This window comes from Dama dama, chromosome 33 (assembly GCF_033118175.1).
Source record: "Dama dama isolate Ldn47 chromosome 33, ASM3311817v1, whole genome shotgun sequence".
NCBI lineage: Eukaryota > Metazoa > Chordata > Mammalia > Artiodactyla > Cervidae > Dama > Dama dama.
The window spans coordinates 18,206,512-18,224,879 of record NC_083713.1 but is presented as its reverse complement, the minus strand read 5'-3'; the positions used below and the strand labels follow the sequence as shown (position 1 = coordinate 18,224,879).

At 41.0% G+C, this 18,368-nt stretch overlaps 1 protein-coding gene and 1 long non-coding RNA gene across 6 annotated transcripts in view; one reads left to right on the top strand and one right to left on the bottom strand.

Annotated features, from left to right (window-relative positions):
• LOC133050927 (uncharacterized) overlaps positions 1–15,399 on the bottom strand; it is a 50,152-nt gene extending 34,753 nt beyond the window's left edge. The window contains exons 1-4 of the long non-coding RNA XR_009691726.1: positions 14,259–15,399; positions 7,942–8,065; positions 2,113–2,167; positions 167–418 (exon numbers count right to left, since the gene is read on the bottom strand). This is a non-coding gene — a long non-coding RNA (uncharacterized LOC133050927). The remainder of the gene's footprint in view (positions 1–166; positions 419–2,112; positions 2,168–7,941; positions 8,066–14,258) is intronic.
• Positions 15,400–15,686: 287 nt separating this feature from the next.
• ITPRID2 (ITPR interacting domain containing 2) overlaps positions 15,687–18,368 on the top strand; it is a 38,393-nt gene continuing 35,711 nt past the window's right edge. For 4 of the 5 annotated variants that reach the window (XM_061135282.1, XM_061135284.1, XM_061135283.1 and 1 more), the window contains exons 1-2: positions 15,688–16,015; positions 16,362–16,407. In XM_061135282.1, coding sequence (XP_060991265.1) covers positions 15,802–16,015; positions 16,362–16,407 — 260 coding nt within the window. In that variant the 5' untranslated portion in view covers positions 15,688–15,801. Of the gene's footprint in view, positions 16,016–16,361; positions 16,408–18,368 lie in introns of all 5 variants that reach the window. The other variant, XM_061135286.1, reaches the window with a different exon arrangement.

The following is an 18,368-nucleotide window of genomic DNA, read 5'->3' as shown; positions in this document are numbered from 1 at the left end:
ATGATATGTATTACCGACTTGCTAAATGAGAGGGCAGATAAAACTGCATTAGTTAGGATGCTTTGGGCTGTAACAGAAAATGCAGTAAGAATTGGCTTAACAGTAAGGAAGATATGCTCAATATGAAAATATTCTTCCCAGGTGGTGCTAGTGGTAATGAACTCACCTGCCAATGCAGGAGACACAGGTTTGATCCCTGGTCGGGAAAATCCGCTGGAGGAGGAAGTGGCAACCCACTCCAATATTCTTGCCTGGAGAATCCCACGGGCAAGAGGAGGAGCTTGGTGGGCTATAGTCCATAGGGTCGTAAAGAGTTGGACACAACTGAAGCGGCTTAGCACGCATGCAGAGTTGGCTATTCAGCCACTCAATCCTTCATCTGTGACTTAGGATCTATCCACCTTTCCATGTTTTCATCCTGAGAATCAACAAGTTGTCAGATTACATACCTACTTAGTTAAATCTGAATTTTAGTTAAATAATGTATAGCCCATGAGATATTGTTAACTGAAATTTCAAATTTAATGGAGACCTTGCATTATTATTTTCTAAATCTGGGAAACTTATCAGAATCTTGGTTTTTCTTTGCAGGCTCTCTATTCACGGTATAAGATGGCTAACATACCATTTAGTGTTATATGTAGATACCAATATCCAGTGGAATAGAAAGGATTCTGGTGGTAAGGAAGAAAGTGGAGCCGTAATGGTTTGGCAGGTCACCAAGGTAAATCTGAATTTTTGTTGATTGAAACACAATTTCCTTTAATATTAGGTAGTTAGTTCTGTAACTATGTAATTTAGCCTGCCTTCTGATTAAGGGGTGGGATCTTTTTCTATAAAAATTTATTTTTTGTTTTCTGAGGCTTTTAACTTCATTAGAACACGGAAAGCCCATATCACTGTATGTAAAATAAGTAAAAAAATTGTAATGAGTATTCTGAAGTAAGAGAAGGAAATGGCTCATTTGCACACTTCCCCTTTTCTACATCATTCCTAGGGCACGTTGTTAGAGGTTTTCCATATACATGGTTGCTGGCTCTTTCTTCTTCCTTTATATTAGTTCACATTACTCATGGCCAAAACCTCAATTTCCCGTGTTCTCTTCCTCCTTCCACTCTCTCACCTTTTAAAACATATCTATATCCTTAGGGCCCTATTGGTACTTACATGATAATGGTTTTATATGGGCTAGATTAATTGTGCTAATATTTACTTTGCTAATGTGTTGAGCCTCTGAGGAAATTTAAGGCTTTAATCATTTCAAAAGTTCAACTCCTTTAGAAAGCTCTTCAGGAATGCCGCCAGCTTACACATCTCGGGGTAATGGCCATTTTGGCTTCCCTGTCATATTCACAGAGGCAGGTGGCTACAAGAAAGTCTGGCTGGCCCGTGTGACTCCACCGTCTGGAGTTTGTTCATGTTTTCAGCCTGATCTCTCATCTCAGGCCGTCTCTCATTCTCTCATCAAACTCACATTGTCATCGGCTGGTTTCTGCAGCCATTTTCTCCACCCTGTTTCCTGTCTCATCTGGAGTGATTCATATGTGACTTCAGTATTTATAGAGATGCCCCACCCAACACCCTGGACTCATCGTTTCTTGACCGCCTCTATTGCCCAGGCCTTTAACTCCTTTGGACTTCACTGATCTACTGCCAATGCTACCCCATCTTTCCCGGAAACTCTTCACCTCTCTTAATTACATTTCACAATCATACTATCTTAATCTGAGTTCCTGCTCCTTTCAACTATCCCTCTTCTTTACTTCTAGCAAACTAACTGTTAGGCTTCATAAATAATCCAAAACCTTAAGAAAAGAGCAAAGGTTCATGTCTTTAGGTCCCTCTATGACCCTACTTCTTCATCTCCTGCCCTACGTCTTCTGTCCAACCTTCTTTCTGTGGTTTATCTCATCAACAAATCTATTGTCATCACACTTAAGCGCTGAGATCCTCTCCTGGAGGAATCCAAAATTTTGTCTCTTGAAATTCCACTCCAATGTACCTAAGCCTGCTAAAGGAAGTTACATCACTGCCATAAGCACTGTAAAGAGGTTAAAAGCATGGACTCTGGAGCCTGACCACCAAAGCTGAATTCTTGGTTCCTCCACTTACCAGCTGCGTGCCCGTAGCAAAATGGCACCACCTCTGTGGGACTCCTTTTTTTCATCTGTAAGAAGGAAATAATAACTGAACACATCTCATAGAGATACTATGATGAATGAGACAATATTTATAAGGTGCTTAAAGGAGTTTCTACTTCTCTTGTAGTTTTATTCCATTGTTAATAGCAACTATTCCAAACCTTATTCTCTTACGGCTCACACTCCATCACTTCAGCAGATGATCTGGCCTCATTCTCAGAGTACACATAGGACAACAGGTGTGAATTCCTTTAAATTATCTTACTTTGGAAATTTAACTACACTGGTGCATTTATATCTCCTTCCCATCTAAAAGAAAGAAATCACCTTCTAAAATTAATTTTCTTCCTTTCCTCAAGATCTTATCCCTTCAAATACCTAACTTTTTCTGTGTATAGTTAACCTTTCTGTCTACTTGTTCCTGTTTCTAACCAGTAAACATGTTTTAATTCCCATGCATTCCTATAAAAAAATAACCAAAAATCCTTCACCATTTCCTTTTAGCTATTTTCCTATCTTCATCCTTCTCTTCATCAGATGTCTCCATTTCCTGTTCCTACCTTTACTTTTCTTATGACTGCACTATTCAGAAATGATAGTATAATAATTATAAGAAGGTCTAATATTAAAATCAAGTGGGAATAAACTCCAAGGGATCAAAACTTTGGAATTGGCTTTTCCCCAACCTTAGCAGACATAGATATTCATGATTTTGAATGCTTGTATATTTATATGTAATGACTTTCCTGCTCTTTTGTTCTAGCATAACCAATTAATTGTTATCATTTGACTACCCCTGCTATTTCCTGTTTCCCTCTTTTAAAAGGAATTAGCCCTAGAGACTCCCACTACAATCAAGGCTTCATTCTTCACCATTCCACCACAATTATTTGTCAAGGTCAGCAATAACATCTCAATTTCCAAATCCAGAGGTCAATTCTCAGTTTTCATCTTAATCAACTTCTCAGGAAGTTGGTAGAGTTTACTATTTCCTCTTCTTTAAAAGCTTTTTTCTCCCAGTTGCCTTCTGAATATCACTTTCAGTTCTCTTCCTACCTTGCTAGTTGATCTTTCTTAGCCTCCTCTGATGGATGCTTCTCATTTATCTGCCCTGAAAATCTGAGGCACCCCAAGACACTGTCCTTAAATACCTCATCTTAACATTCTCCACCAATTCCCCTCTGGTGGCCCCAACTAAATTTGTAGCTTCAGATACCATTTATATGCTGATGACTCCAAAACTGAGGTTCTAGTCCAGATTTTCCCCTTGAACTCCATACTCATTTACCCAAGTGTTAGAGTTAGTCACTCAGTCATGTCCAACTCTGTGACCCCATGTAGCCCACCAGGCTCCTCTGTCCATGGAATTCTCCAGGTAAGAATACTGGAGTGGGTTGCCATTCCCTTCTCCAGGGGATCTTCCTGACCCAGGGATTGAACCCGAGTCTCCTGAACTGCAGGTGGATTCTCTACTGTCTGAGCCACCAGGTAAACCCTCATAATACCCAAATGCCTACTCAATATATCCACTTAGATGTCTAATGGGTTTTCAAACTTAACACACTGAACAAACTTTTCTCTCTCCCAGAACTCCTCCATCTTTAATCTTCTCCATCTCAGTCAGAGAGAGTATAAGAACTTAATAGTTTGTGCTAGTAAACGGATGAAAGTTAGTAAAGGAGACTGGGAAGTAATAAATTATGCAAATATAAGATCAGGAAAGAAATGTGAGGAATAGTCAATCCTGACAAAAAGAAATCCAGAAAATGAGGGCTGAAAGGATCCACTAGATTTGATATTTCAGAAGTCATTGATGACTACTGCCTCAGTAGGCTTGGAGTAGCTTACCTGGGAAATAGGAAGAAGGCTGATCAGAATGATATGGGAAAAAAATGGCTGTCTGATATAATGATTCCAAACACACACAGATAAACGTATACATAGACACACATAAACACCTCTACAATATTTAAGCCAAACTTTTCATCCATAGTTCCAACTTTGTACTATATTTCTGATCTTGCATCCAATATGCCCAATAATGAACTCATTTCCTTTCTTCTCTATTCTCTTTACTCTCAAACAAATTAATTTCACAAGACTAATCATTCTAAATTCTCTGTTATGTTAAATGACGCCAATACTTATCCAGTTACCTAAACTAGAAAGCAAACTTGGAGGTCATTCTATTTCTTCCTCCCCACCCACATTCTGTTTCTAATATGTCAAATCTGATCGCAGCCCCATCTCCACTGTCTAACTCTAGTCTTCATAAACCTCCATCCTCCAACCCTTGCCACTAATCAGCCTCCTAACTGGTTCCCTTGCCTGAGGCTTTCTCGTGCCCTCTTCTTCCAACTATATAGTTACAGTTATATAGCTTTCAGTAAAACACTTCAGTTAAAAACTGAAAGCTGCTTCCAGCTTCACACTGGCATTTACACACTCCCTTGGAATAGCACATCAGGGCCCTTAAAATTTGGCTCTCATCTACCATTTCAACCTCAGTTTATGACAGTTCCCCACTTGCCTTAACATAATCAAACTGAAGTACACTGCATGGGGTCAGGCACATACTTCCCACATTTGTATCTCTGGAATACTTAGAGCTTTTAAAGTTCAAATAAGTTTTTATCCTTAAATTATAAATACAATTTCTAAAAGGCTGGAAAAATATTAGCCATAATACTGTCATTTAACAGAATATCTTTGTTTACATCCCTCCTAATGTCCCTCTAAAAATGTAAATATTTGTGTAGGAAACAAATAATTTTGCACAATATTCTCACATATTTTACTTAGCTAGTCCTTGTCATGTTGCAGGAAAGAAATAACAAAAAATATACAATTTATTATAAGGAAAAGAAATAAAGATGAAAGAAAAAAAAAGGGTGGCGACAGAATAGAGCCATGAATAAGGTTTAAGATGCATACCATGATGACCTACTCATCTACCATGAGTGAGCCACACATTTGGCTTTCAATTTTCTAGCTGCCAATGTGAAAACAGACATTTTGTCAGTTATCCAACTCCCAGTGACTGTGAGATTAAACAAAAATGTCCTGGTAATTTTAACTCTTCTTGGAACAAATATTGTAAAAGGATATTTCTCCTGAGGTTCTCCTATAAAGAATACAGAGTGATATACTAAGAATCTAACAAGATTCTTATTAGAGATGGCATATTTCATTCCATGTCACTGTTCAAACTGAGAATCAATATAGGCAGATGCCATTGTACAAATCATAGAGTGCTTCTGTAAAAACCATCTTCTTGAAAATAATTTGATACTAACAAGGCACCCAGCTCTTTGCTGGTCTGCTTAAGTGGCACTAGTGGTAAAGAACCTCCCTCCTGATTCAAGAGAAGCGGGTTCGATCCCTGGGTTGAGAAGATCCCCTGGAGGAGGGGATGGCAACCCACTCCACTTCTTTCCTGGAAAATCCCATGGACAGAGGAGCCTGGCGGGCTACAGTTCATAGGATCACAAAGAATCGAACACGGCTAAAGTGACTTAGAACATATGTATGTATTTAAATCATGAGTAAATATATTAAAATGCCCACATATCATATGTTAGATAGTCACAGTACTGACTGAAGTTTCTTTAGAAAATCTTTCTGAAAGTTGTTTCTCTTCAAAATAGAGTTTAAAATATTTCTTAGGTGAAGACTTCCCTTATGGCTCAGCTGGTAAAGGATCCGCCTGCAGTGCAGGAGACCTGGGTTCAATCCCTTGGTTCAGAAGATGCCCTGGAGAAGGCAATGGCTGCCCACTCCAATATTCTGGCCTGGAGAATTCCATGGACTGTATAGACTGGGGTTGCAAAGAATTGGACACGACTGAGTGTCACTAGGCGAAGTCTTAAAATGTCATGTCCTTTGCTGGGCAGTCAAAGCTTACTTGAAAGGCCAGATTTTAGGTTGAGAAGAAAAAATCCCCTTGTTTTGATCATGAACATTGTTCCCTCTGAGAAAGTCCTCTGAGAGCAAGAACACGTCTGGGCCATGGGTATTAAAGTCTTGGGCTAGTCTTGGGTTAGTCTTGCATCTAATAGAGAATAGGATGTTATCCTAGAAGAAAGGACTCAAACATAAGCTGAAGAACATACTTGTTTGCAGAGATTCTCACTGTCTCCAACCTGAAGTCCTCTCCAGAAACATGGTTAGGTGGAGTTACAGATTTGGGGCCAGAAGTATCAACTTTACTTCTGTAATGTTACATGCTGGTAAGAAGCCTGGACACTCAAATCTTTGTTTTTAACATTCTCTGAGTTTTTCAGAAGATTTGATGAGATAAAAACAATTTTTTTTTAACCTCTGCCTTTATGTTTGTAGGACTGCTAAGATATGGATTTTTATCCCTAATTGTCACGAACTAAGATGGTTGACCTTAGGCAGGCAAGTTTCTCAGCTCAGCTTCCTCCTTTGTAAAATTAAGGAGTTGTAGCGGGTTACCAATTTCCTCTGCCCATCAACTCTAAGTGCAGAGTCCCCTCGGTTTGATGAGAAGTGGTTGCCAAGGTTTCTCTAACTAGACTTGGAGAATCTAAGACATCCACACATCTTGTGTAGGAGCACTGGCTCTGCAGGGGGGAAGTCCTGGTTCCACTCTGCCCCTTACTAGTATGTGGCCTGGGGCAAGCACTAACCTCTCTGAAGCTCAGTTTCCCTATCTATAAAGTGAAAGTATTACAAACTCGTATGTGTGCATTAGTCGCTTAGTTGTGTCCAACTCTTTGTGACCCCATGGACTGCTAGCAGCCTGCCAGGCTCCTCTACACAAGGAATTCTCTCAGGCCAGAATACTGGAGTGGGTTGCCACTTCCTTCTCCAGGGACAAACTTGTATAGAGTTGTATTAAACCAGACACTGTAAATCCAGGTATTAAATACAGTGTCTGAAACAAAGCAAGTGCTCAATCAAAAGTACCCATTTTTAACACTGTTATTTCCTTGGGTCCACTGAAATAAATGCTCTTCTAAAAGCATTTCTTCAAGTTGAATATCCACTAGTGTAGTTATAGTGTTTAAAGGTTTTAAGGTGCCAACTTGGGCTGAGTTGTTTTTAAAAAAATTGGAAAGACATAGGCTCAGGGGAATTTTAAAAAATTAAGCAAAACAACCTGTGTGTTGACCTTTACCCTGTAGCTCTTTCATTTAATAACAGTCTATTAACAAACACAACTTTAAGCTGTTTGATTAATACTAATGGAATCCAGGCCAAATATGCCACTTAAACAGCAGTAATGAACTTTCTTGCCTCAAAGAAATTTTAGTGGAGGTTTGCTTTATTTTTCTGTTTTGAAATAAGATTGTGAAGAAGTTCTTAGTTTGAGGTTCCCACCAGTAGATATTTGGTCCTTTAACCTTTGATAATATGTAGATCATATTTCAATATAACTAAATACAATAAACTCATTCTTAGATAGGAAAGATAAGCCTTGAAGGTCATGTAAGTACTTATTTTATAACTTTAAAGCAATTGTTTAATCACAAAAGGAAAAAATGTGGGAAACCAGAGTTCTTTACTGTATTTTAACTACAGCAGGAAATATGTGTTTGTTTATTATGACCCTCATGCTTCCATAGCCAGATTAACTTTCAAACACAGAGTTTTCATTCTGCCTAACCAATAATTGTCACCTTGACTGTGGAAACTGATAATTTGCAGGGAGTTCAAGAATACTTGCATAATTATATCCACTAGAGCCTGGCTTGTCTCCACCACTTGGGGATAGACTCTTTGTGAACAGGGACCCCTTTTAAGAGTAGGATCCTCTACAGGAGTTCTAAATTACCGTTTTATATTAAGGATGTCTCCTTGTTGACTCTAGGTTTTTCTTCATTTATGAGATGTGAGCTTCAGCTGATTTGTAATAGGTTGTAGAAGAGTAATCACTTGTACTTCTGCTAGAAAGCATTCTGCAGGATAAAAGGTGAGTGACATGTTTTATAGATGGATAAATAAATAAGACCTTACATTGTTGCATGAATCTTGAATACCTGCAGGTTAAAACCCCCAAATTTATCAAGCCATTGTATAGACTTATATTAATTCAATTTTAAAAGTTCTTAGGAACTAGCTTATTATTTTCTGTCTCTATTTCCTTTAATATCTTATTGTTGGATTAACTCTCATAAAACTTCTCTTACTTTAAAAGATTGCATACTGAATGTATACAGAACTTTCTAAAAATTGCCTATAATCATTATTTGTCAAAATGATTTAATCAGAGAAAAAACATTATTAAGTAAGTATGTAACCTCTGAATTCAGGGGGACAAATGAGGGGATTTAAAACTGTCACTGAGTTCTCAGGGATCTACTGACCCTACCTACCAGTGCAGAGCTGGTTGAAACTGAATGCCCTAGTTTTGATGGCTTACCGGCTGAATCTTGTACGTTTTGGTTAGTGATGGTAAGGAAAGCTGGTGGAGCTGAATGTAAAGATTAGCCAAAAATGGTTGAACAGAATCCTGGCTGAGTCTGGCAGAAACCCCGCTCTCTCCCCATTTTGTCCTCAAACTTGCCAAGCCTTGTTCTCTTTGGCTTTATTTTAAAAATGCATTTCTGGTGAGTGAGGAAAGGTTTTGTACTGTGTTTTCAATGACTCACCCAAAATAACTCCATTCAACTTGTAAACGGTCCTGTTCTGAATGCAGATTGTTTGTTCTGAGATGGGCATGAAGGGGCTGCGAAAGGGAGATTAGAGAGGGGAAATGTGGTGGGAGCGGTCAGTGCAGTTTACAGTTTATTCAGGTTCAGGAACACATCAGAATTGCTTCTTAAAAGGACTGTGTGTGTGTCGGGGGGGGGGGGTGTGTATATTTTACAGAACCATTTGTGAGGTCTGTACCATTTAAAGCTTTTATAGATTTTCAGTATTATACAGATACATGGCTCATCTAGTTACCAACCTGTTTTTCTGATCCTCATAAAATGTGGTGGAAGGAGAGGTTACAATTATAATAAACATATAATTCCAAATATATGCATAGTGAAATAATTTTTAAAAAGTTTTAAGTGCCTTTAAGTAGGAAGAATCATATAGGTAACATAAGAGCTAGGAATTAATCTTAAACTAGGAAGAAAATACGTGTCAGTAAATCGATCACATAAAAGAACTGTGAAAACTGGAAGATGCAACAATGACGTCCTCCTGTTTTGTTGTGTACTGTAGAAAAATGTTTAATTCAAGTGGCAAAGACTGAGCATTTGATATCAATAAATATACTTTTTCCAAAGCTTTCATGATTCAAAACATCAGAGTCCTTTAAAAGCAATATTTCAAGGCAGGACTGAAAAGGAAGTGAAGAAAAGGACCAATCTTAAAGCTTCACAAACGAATTAAATACATTTTGGCTTTCCCATGCGTTACTATGTCCAGTTATGAGGACTTTCAAAACCTTCTTTGAGTTCCTTCATGAATTTAACAAATAAAGCTTATTCTGTTATATAGTCTTGCTTCGGGTCATTGTTGACGAAGATAGATGAGCCATTCTCACCTGTTGCTCAGAAACACCAGAAAATTGAGCCACTGAAAAGAAAACCAGAAGACGAAAAGGTTTTACCTTGGAGGGGGTAAATTTAGCACTGTGTGGAGAACTGAAGACCTCGTAACCTAGGAATGGTGAACTGAGCGATAAATGACAAGTTTTTAATATGCACAAAATGAGAAAGTATATAAATTTACTCAGATTATATAAATAATTTGCAAGGCAAAGTTCCAGTGGTATTAACACCTGTATCTTCTGATGTATACTCGGGAAAATGAGGCAAATCAAAATAGAAGATTATTTTGCTATGTTAATGCTTATTCATGAGGACGGTGAACTAGTATAGTAAGAGTTTTTGCTAATGTGGAAAAAACCAGACAATAGGTAATAGGTTTAAATTATAGACCTTAAATACTGAATTTTATTACTTTAAAATATATACAATAACCAGAAATACTTTAATGGCTAATAATGACTTTAAAATATATAAAAAAAAAATCTAAGGCAAACTAACCACCTTTCTGCATAGTTTAACTATATGATTTGTAAACAAATCTTTGAAAGTTTTTGAAGAATTCACTGGTTCAGAAACATTTTCCTTTCATCCTCTTTTATCCTATTATAAATCATTAAACTAGTATCCCTGGAAATGTTAACAGTTATATTGAGGGGGCCCAAAAGATTACATGTTGAAATGAACTTTAGAATGTTGGGTTAAGCAAAGTTAAACAGTTTTATTTAAAAAAAAAAAAAAAACAAACTTGAGGACTTCTCAGGTCTTTAATATTCATTGTGACTGGGTTGGGATTGGGGGAGATGAGAATAAGCAGAGTTTACCAAACTTAGTTTATACAGAATTCTTTCCTCCAGATAATTCTATTATTACAACAAAGGGATCTGGAAGGTGTTAAGTAAATAGAATGGCAGATTAAATAAAAAGTGTAGCATATTATATTTCAATTTGGTAAACTGCAACACTATACCACTTTCTGATCAGGTTCTGAATTATTAAGATTTTGATGCACAAAATAAAATTTTTAATTATGTAAATACTGAAGAAACAATACCTTAACTAGAACCAAACTGCCTTAGTATGGTGGCTGGTGGCTTAGTCGCTAAGTCGTGTCTGACTCTTGTGACCTCTAACCCTGTGATCTCTAACCCTAACCCTAACCCTAATTGTGGATGGGTTAGACTGTGGCCTGCCAGGATCCTCTGTCCATGGAATTCTCCAGGCAAGAATACTGGAGTGGGTGGCCATTTCCTTCTCCAGGGGATCTTCCCAACCCAGGGATTGAACCCGGTCTCCTGCATTGCAGGCAGACTCTTTACCAACTGAGATACAAGCCAGTTTTCCTACTAGTAAATCTTGTTTTATAATTTGGAGTAATATGTTAAGGCCTTGTTGTTGTTGTTCAGTCACTAAGTCATATCTGACTGTATGCAACCCCATGAACTATAGCACACCAGGATTCTCTATCCTTACTATCTCCGGGAGTTTGCTCAGACTCATGTTCATTGAGTTGATGATGCCATCCAACCATCTCATCCTCTGTCGCCCCTTCTCCTTCTGCCCTCAATCTTTCTGAGCATTAGGGTCTTTTCCAATGAGTCAGCTCTTCTCATCAGGTGGCCAAAATACTGGAGCTTCAGCTTTAGCATCAGTCCTTTCAATGAATATTCAGGGTTGATTTCCTTTAGGATTGACTGGTTTGATCTCCTTGCAGTCCAAGGGACTCTCAAGAGTCTTCTGCAGCACCACAATTCAAAAGCATCAATTCTTTGGCACTCAGCCTTCTTTATCAGTAATGAATTATACTGAGCATAATGTTTCACTTTTGATATATGCTTTTCTACTTAAAATTGGCTAAATTAACTGGAGTTGGTTTTCTGTCCTAGCCTGACTTTATAATGTTTAAAAATTTCAGCTGCAAAAGCACGCAGATGTCATTTACTATAAGAATAAATCCCCACATGAGATTGATTTTTGTCTTGTGCAATATACCAGTTCCAGCAGTGATACTGAATTTCTACTTTGTTTCATGTAATCCTCACTTCACCTTTGGGCAGGCAGTTATCATGACCACTATTTCACAGATGAGGAATGTGATAGCTAGAGATATCAGCTGCTTTACCCCAGGCCATACAAGAGACAGGAGATAGGAACAGATTTCAAACTTCAGTCTGACACCAAAGACTCTACTGTTTCCACTATATCATGCTGGATGGGATTATCTGCATCTAGTATATATATTTTTCTTCCTTCACCTTGTAGGCATTAGTAGTCTCTTCAGTTGGGTCTGACTCTGTGTGACCCTATGGACTATAGCTCGTCAGGCTCCTCTGTCCATGGGATTTTCCAGGCAAGAATACTGGAGTGGGTTACTACTTCCTCCTCCAGGGCATCTTCCTGATCCAGGGATTGAACCTGTTGTCTCTTAAGTCTCCCATATTGGCAAGCAGTTTCTTTACCACCAAATAGGTAAAGGAGTACGTCAAGCCTGGTATATTGTCACCCTGCTTATTTAACTTATATGCAGAGTACATCATGAGAAACACTGGGCTGGAGGAAGCATAGTTAGAATCAAGATTGCTGGGAGAAATATCAATAACGTCAGATATGCAGATGACACCACACTTATGGCAGAAAGTGAAAAAGAACTAAAGAGCCTCTTGATGAAAGTGAAAGAGGATAGTGAAACAGTTGGCTTAAGACTCAGCATTCAGAAGACTAAGAGCATGGCATCTGGTCCCACCACTTCATGGCAAATAGATGGGGAAACAATGGAAACAGTGACAGATTTTATTTTGGGGGGCTTAAAAATCACTGCAGATGGTGACTGCAGCCAGGAAATTAAAAGATGCTTGCTCCTTGGAAGAAAAGTTATGACTAACCTAGACAGCATATTAAAAAGCAGAGACATTACTTTGCCAACAAAGGTCCATCTAGTCAAAACTATGGTTTTTCCAGTAGTCACGTATGGATGTGAGAGTTGGACTGTAAAGAAAGCTAAGCGCCGAAGACTTGATGCTTTTGAACTGTGGTGTTGGAGATGACTCTTGAGAGTCCCTTGGACTGCAAGAAGATCCAACCAGTCAATCCTAAAGGAAATCAGTTCTGAATATTCATTGGAAGGACTGATGTTGAAGCTGAAACTCCAATCCTTTGGCTACCTGATGCGAAGAACCAACTCATTTGAAAAGACCCTGATGCTGGGAAAAACTGAAGGCAGGAGGAGAAGGGGACGACAGAGGATGAGATGGTTGGATAGCATCACCAACTCAATGGACATGAGTTTGAGTAAACTCCGGGAGTTGGTGATAGACAGGGAGGCCTGCCGTGCTGCAGTCCATGAGGTCCACGAGGTCGCCTGAAAAACTGAACGGACTTATCATTAACACCACTTGGGAAGCCCATGGGGATTAGTAACTCAAACATTATTCTTTATGTAGAACTTCTGCAAAGTGTAGTGGCAGTTGGTTTACAATATAGTAGCTGTTTGGAAAAATAAAATCCTTGAAGAAGCAAGCAAACAGATGGACTCTCCTCATGTGTAGTGTGCTATTCAATTTTGAATAAATGAAACATGGGAATTTTTGTAAAATCTCAAAGTTGAGAATACAATTAAAAGTCATTACTTTTCAAAATAGCTCCTGTTACAAGGATTTCCTTTTCTATTACTTCTATACCCTCAGTGTTTTAGGTTAAAAATGATCATGTAGAAGAAAACATGACTGTGTGATTAGAAATTCAAGAATTGTTGCACTAAAGCTATTATCTAGTGTTATTCTAAGCTCATCTGCGGAGAAGGCAATGGCACCCCACTCCAGTACTCTTGCCTGGAAAATCCCATGGACGGAGGAGCCTGGTAGGCTGCAGTCCATGGGGCCGCTAAGAGTCGGACAGGACTGAGCAACTTCACTTTCACTTGTCACTTTCATGCATTGGAGAAGGCAATGGCAACCCACTCCAGTGTTCTTGCCTGGAGAATCCCAGGGACGGAGGAGCCTGGTGGGCTGCTGTCTACGGGGCTGCACAGAGTCAGACACGACTGAAGTGACTTAGTAGCAGCAGCAAGCTTATCTGCTGGCATTTCCCCCCCTTTATTATTTGACTTGGTGGGTTTTTTTTTTTCTTTTTGGCCATGCCATGCATCATGTTGGATCTTAGTTCATCAATCAGAGGTGGAACTAGTGTCCCCTGCTTTGGAAGCACAGTCTTAATCATTGGACTGCCAGGGAGGTCCTGGTGGGTGGGTTTTTAAATATAAAAATGCGGTTCATTATCCTCAAAAATTCTTCGTTGCTTAAAAGTATTTAAACAACAAAACTAAAGATAATAGGCCATAGAGATACAACACAGAGTCAAGTATTTTATCCATTTGACCGTCCATTCTGAGGAATGTGACGCATAGAAAATTTCCCCTGAGAACTCAGTGTTCCTCACGGGATAGGCACTTTGCTAAAAGTGCAAAGGATGCAAGAACATAGAATAGCATTCTTTGGTCTCTTCCTTTACAGGCTGCCTAGGAAACCAGACATACCCTTAGAAGCCAGTCATATCATTTACTGCACAAGTTCAGTCCCAAAATAAATGAGACAGACATTCAGTTACATACCAGGGAACTGTGGAAAAGATGTGACCAGAGGTGGTGGAAAGATGCAGTCCAGGAAAATTTCTGACTTGGCTGGATCTTGAAGATCATGGAGGTATTGGACAGAAAGAAAAGGAATGAACTGAGAGGCTAGGATAGAGTCAACAACAGCATGTGGCAATGACAGAGCTGAGTCAGTTGGGGTCCCTCTGGGCCCCGAATGAAGCTGAAGACAGGTTTGTTCTCTGTGACTTCTGAACCAGCCCATTCAGTGCCTTCTCTCCAGGTACCATCCACACTGGCTCTCCTGCTTACCTTTCCAATAGGCAGCTAGACTCTGGCCTATTTTGCAGGGCAATTCAACTGTTAGCTGTAGTTTGCTATATGACTCTTGAAGACGAAAGTTTTTTGAGATTCAAAGAAAAGATTAATAGTGAAATTTCAAGGCAGTGAGATACCAGTACCCCTGTTCCAGCTCCCCCTCATACTTTACAGCAGAAGGCCCAGAATGATACGTGATGACTCTGGAAAGCTAGTCTGGATCTCGGATATGCTGATTAGTATTTTATAGTCTTTCTGCTAGTAGGAGTTTAAAAACAACAAAAGGAAATGCTCAAACTAATTTTTAAAATAGTTCCAAACCTTGACATCATTTGTATCTGGTAGCACCCAAATTCAAATATTTCTCCTTTCCCCAGCCGTTTCTCACTGGATTTTCCTTCACCTCTTTATGTCCAATTTCAACGTGGAACTTCCTGCTTAAATCATTCTTAATTCAACTTCATACATAACACAGCCACGTTAAATCACTTTCTTAAGCATAAAGTAGCGCTCCACGCAGCCTAGTCTTTTCCTGTTTAGACATTTTGACAAATACCAATGATGCGCCTCTTTCTCCTAGCTTTCTCCACAATTCCTTGCACACTTCTCTTTGGACTCCTCGACGAGTAACTTTCAGCGAGCCCAAGCAGACACTTGGGTGAAGACGGGGGTTCAAGGAAACTTGGCCTTTCCACATTCCTTCTCTTTTAGGGTGAACTTGAGAGAGGAGAACTTGAGAGACAGCAAAGATTATTAACCTACAGACAGGCGACAGAGCCGCGGCGGCGGCGGGCGGAGCGCGGGGGTTCGGGGCGGGCCTCCCCGCTCGGGACTCGGCGCGCCCGCCCCGCGCACCCCCGGCCGGAAGGGGGCGTGGAACGCCGCCGAGGGAGGGGCGCGCTGCCGCGCGGCCGCCGGCCAGGCCCCGGGGCGTCAGGCGGAGGCGGGGCGGGGGAGCCGGGAAGGGGGCTGGCGGGCGCTCGGCTCCCAGCCGCGCTGCTCGCTCGGGCCACTCGCGCTCCCGCGCCGCGCCCGGCCGGCTTCATGTGAAGCGCTGGCCCTCTGCCCCCTCCCTCCCCTTCCTTCCCTCCCTCCCTCCCGTCCCCTCCTCCTCCTCCTCCCGCGCCCGCGCCCGCTTCCCGGGGCCCCCAGCCCGGCGGGGCGCTGACAGCCAGGGGCGGGGGTCCCTGCCGCCGCCGCGTCTCTCACAGGCTTCGGCTGGGGCAGCGGAGCCCCCCGTGTGGCCATGGACCGGCCCCTGGCGGCGTCGGCGGAGGCGGAGGAGGAACTGGAGTGGCAAGTGGCGAGTCGCAGGAGGAAGGCCTGGGCCAAGTCCCGCGGCTCCTGGCAGGCATCGGAGACGGAGGACCTGTCCACAGAAGCGACGACGCAGGACGAGGACGAGGACGAGGACGAGGACGACCTCCCCGGAACGAAGCTGCCGGCGGCCGCGGGGAGAGGTCCGTGCGCCCGGCCGGGCAGTGGCGGGCGGGGAGCTCGGGGGAGTGCGGGCTGGCGGAGGAAAGTCTCGTGCGCCTTGGGCGACTGCTCTGAGTTCTGGAAGACATCCTGGGCTCCAGGCAGGGGGCGAGGGGACACTTTCGACCTTTAAACGCGCGCGCTTGGCAAGGCGTCTCCAGCGTCAACACAGAGGTGCCATCATTTCCCTTCAGGTGGTCACTGCGACGTGTGGCTTAGGCTGCATTTTGTCCCCAGTAAGAGTCTCCCTGGGGGTAACCAGGGTGACCCCGCGGTCGGCGTTCCCCTGGGGTCGGTAACGAGCTGTCCCCTCGCTCTGTCCCGCAGGAAACGTGCCCAACGAGAAGATCGCGATATGGCTCAAGGACTGCCGGTGAGTCCTCGCTCGCGTCCGGGGGGAGATCCGCTCAGCTGGGACGCCCGGGCGGAGTGACTCGGGCCGCCGTCCCTGCGGGTCCCGTGAACCTCATAAGCTCTGAACCGGAAAGTAAGCCGGCGGATAGCTTCCTCCTCTAAACGATTAGAAATGGAAGTGCTGTGACCGCCGATTATTTGGTGACCATGTTGACTTTACAGTTGTTAGGACTTCAGTTCCGGAGCGTGATGTTAGCATCAGAGATCAGAAACCTAAAACAGATAATCATGCCGTATTATTATGCTGGCCCGTTTTTATTTGAAAGGCTTGTCACATTTCACACAGTATTTTATTTTGCATTTATTTTGACATCTGTACATCTGGCATAGAGTCATTTCCCTTTCAAATGTGTTTTAAATGAGTTTAATTTACTTAACTACATTAACTGGGCTTTAATTTTATGTTGGTGCCTTAATTCTGTTTGGAGAGCTATTAAAACTAGCTAATTTTGTTCTAGTTTACACCTTGGACGTGGATTTGTCAGATGGCCCTGGAATTCACAGAAGGGAAATAGAGCTTTGAAACCATTCAAGCTACATAAATCAGTTTAATTACATGCTTTGATAGCTGATACAGAAATGTTTGATAAAGTACAGAGGAGACTGATCATATCTTACTACAGTAAAATGTGCATGTTTCATATTTTAATTATTTTTTCCAACTTGTCTGCTACTTATAAAATCTCCTGTGAAGAATGTAGGCTTTTTAACTATTGTTAAGGTGTTTGCTTCTGTATATATTTTTTGCCATCTCAATTTGGGCTTTTCTTCACCTTTTGTCCAAGTACCAGAGTTTGGGAAGTCTTTTTTGGGAGAGGAGAGAGAACTGATTTTTATATATGCCAGTTTGTTTTTCTTCCCTAAAGACACAAAATACTGGCCACTGCTCTGTTGGTATCCTGTTTTGGTGAATTGCTTGGAGCCTTGCTGAACAATCCATTATTGAACTCCTTTTATTCTGGATATCACAGACCCTTCTGAAATATGAGATATATGGACCTTCTTTCTATAGATACACACAAAAAAAAATGTTTAAGAACAAGAGAAGAATCATGTTTTTATGACATATAGGAATTAAGATTGTATAAGAGATCACAGCAAGCAGACAATAAGTAAGTGCATCTTTACAGATAAATGCAATGGGCAAATGTTAACATTCACCAGGACATGTGATCTCTGAAAATTCCTGAAGTTTTGTTGCTAATCTTGATTTATGTAGGCAGATTCTAAATTCTCTTGCTTCATCCCTCATGGATTTCTTTCATCAGTTTCTTTCTTGTTCCCTACTGTTGCACCTATTCTGTACAAAAGGGACATTCATTTGTACTCTGAAAAGCTAGAACAAACAGTCTTTTACTGTGAGTTTTAATCATCACAGATTTGACTGTAGGGTATATGTGACTGTATTTTTTTTTCCCTGTAGCAATTTAGGATCCTTCCTAGAATCAGGCAATTGTCTACTTTGTATATTATGTACAAGTGGTTTAAAGACAGCATATTCCCCCATGATAGCTTCTCAAATAATCTTTGTTTTCTTATTGCTTTCTATATCCTGAATAAAGATAAAGATACCTTGTCCTTGTTCCTTAAAAGGAGTCTTTATTTTAAAAATCAGCCCCCACCCCCCACCAGCTAATTGGAAACACATTGCTTGAGTAAAGTGGCATCTAAGAAGAGATAGAGCTTTTGATAAGATTTGTCAGACGGTGATTAAGAGAGTGAGAGACTTGTTTCTGAAGGAGAATGCCAGTTATAGTCTGCTCATTTGCCATTTTCTGTTGGTGCCCAGACCAGTAGAGATATCTGCAGAAGGAGTAATGCAATGTTTTGTCCTACACAAGAAGCCATCATGGAAGAGAAATGACTTTTTTTTGAAGGTGTAAAGTAGAGCTTTTTAAAATATGTGCAAAAACTTAGAGA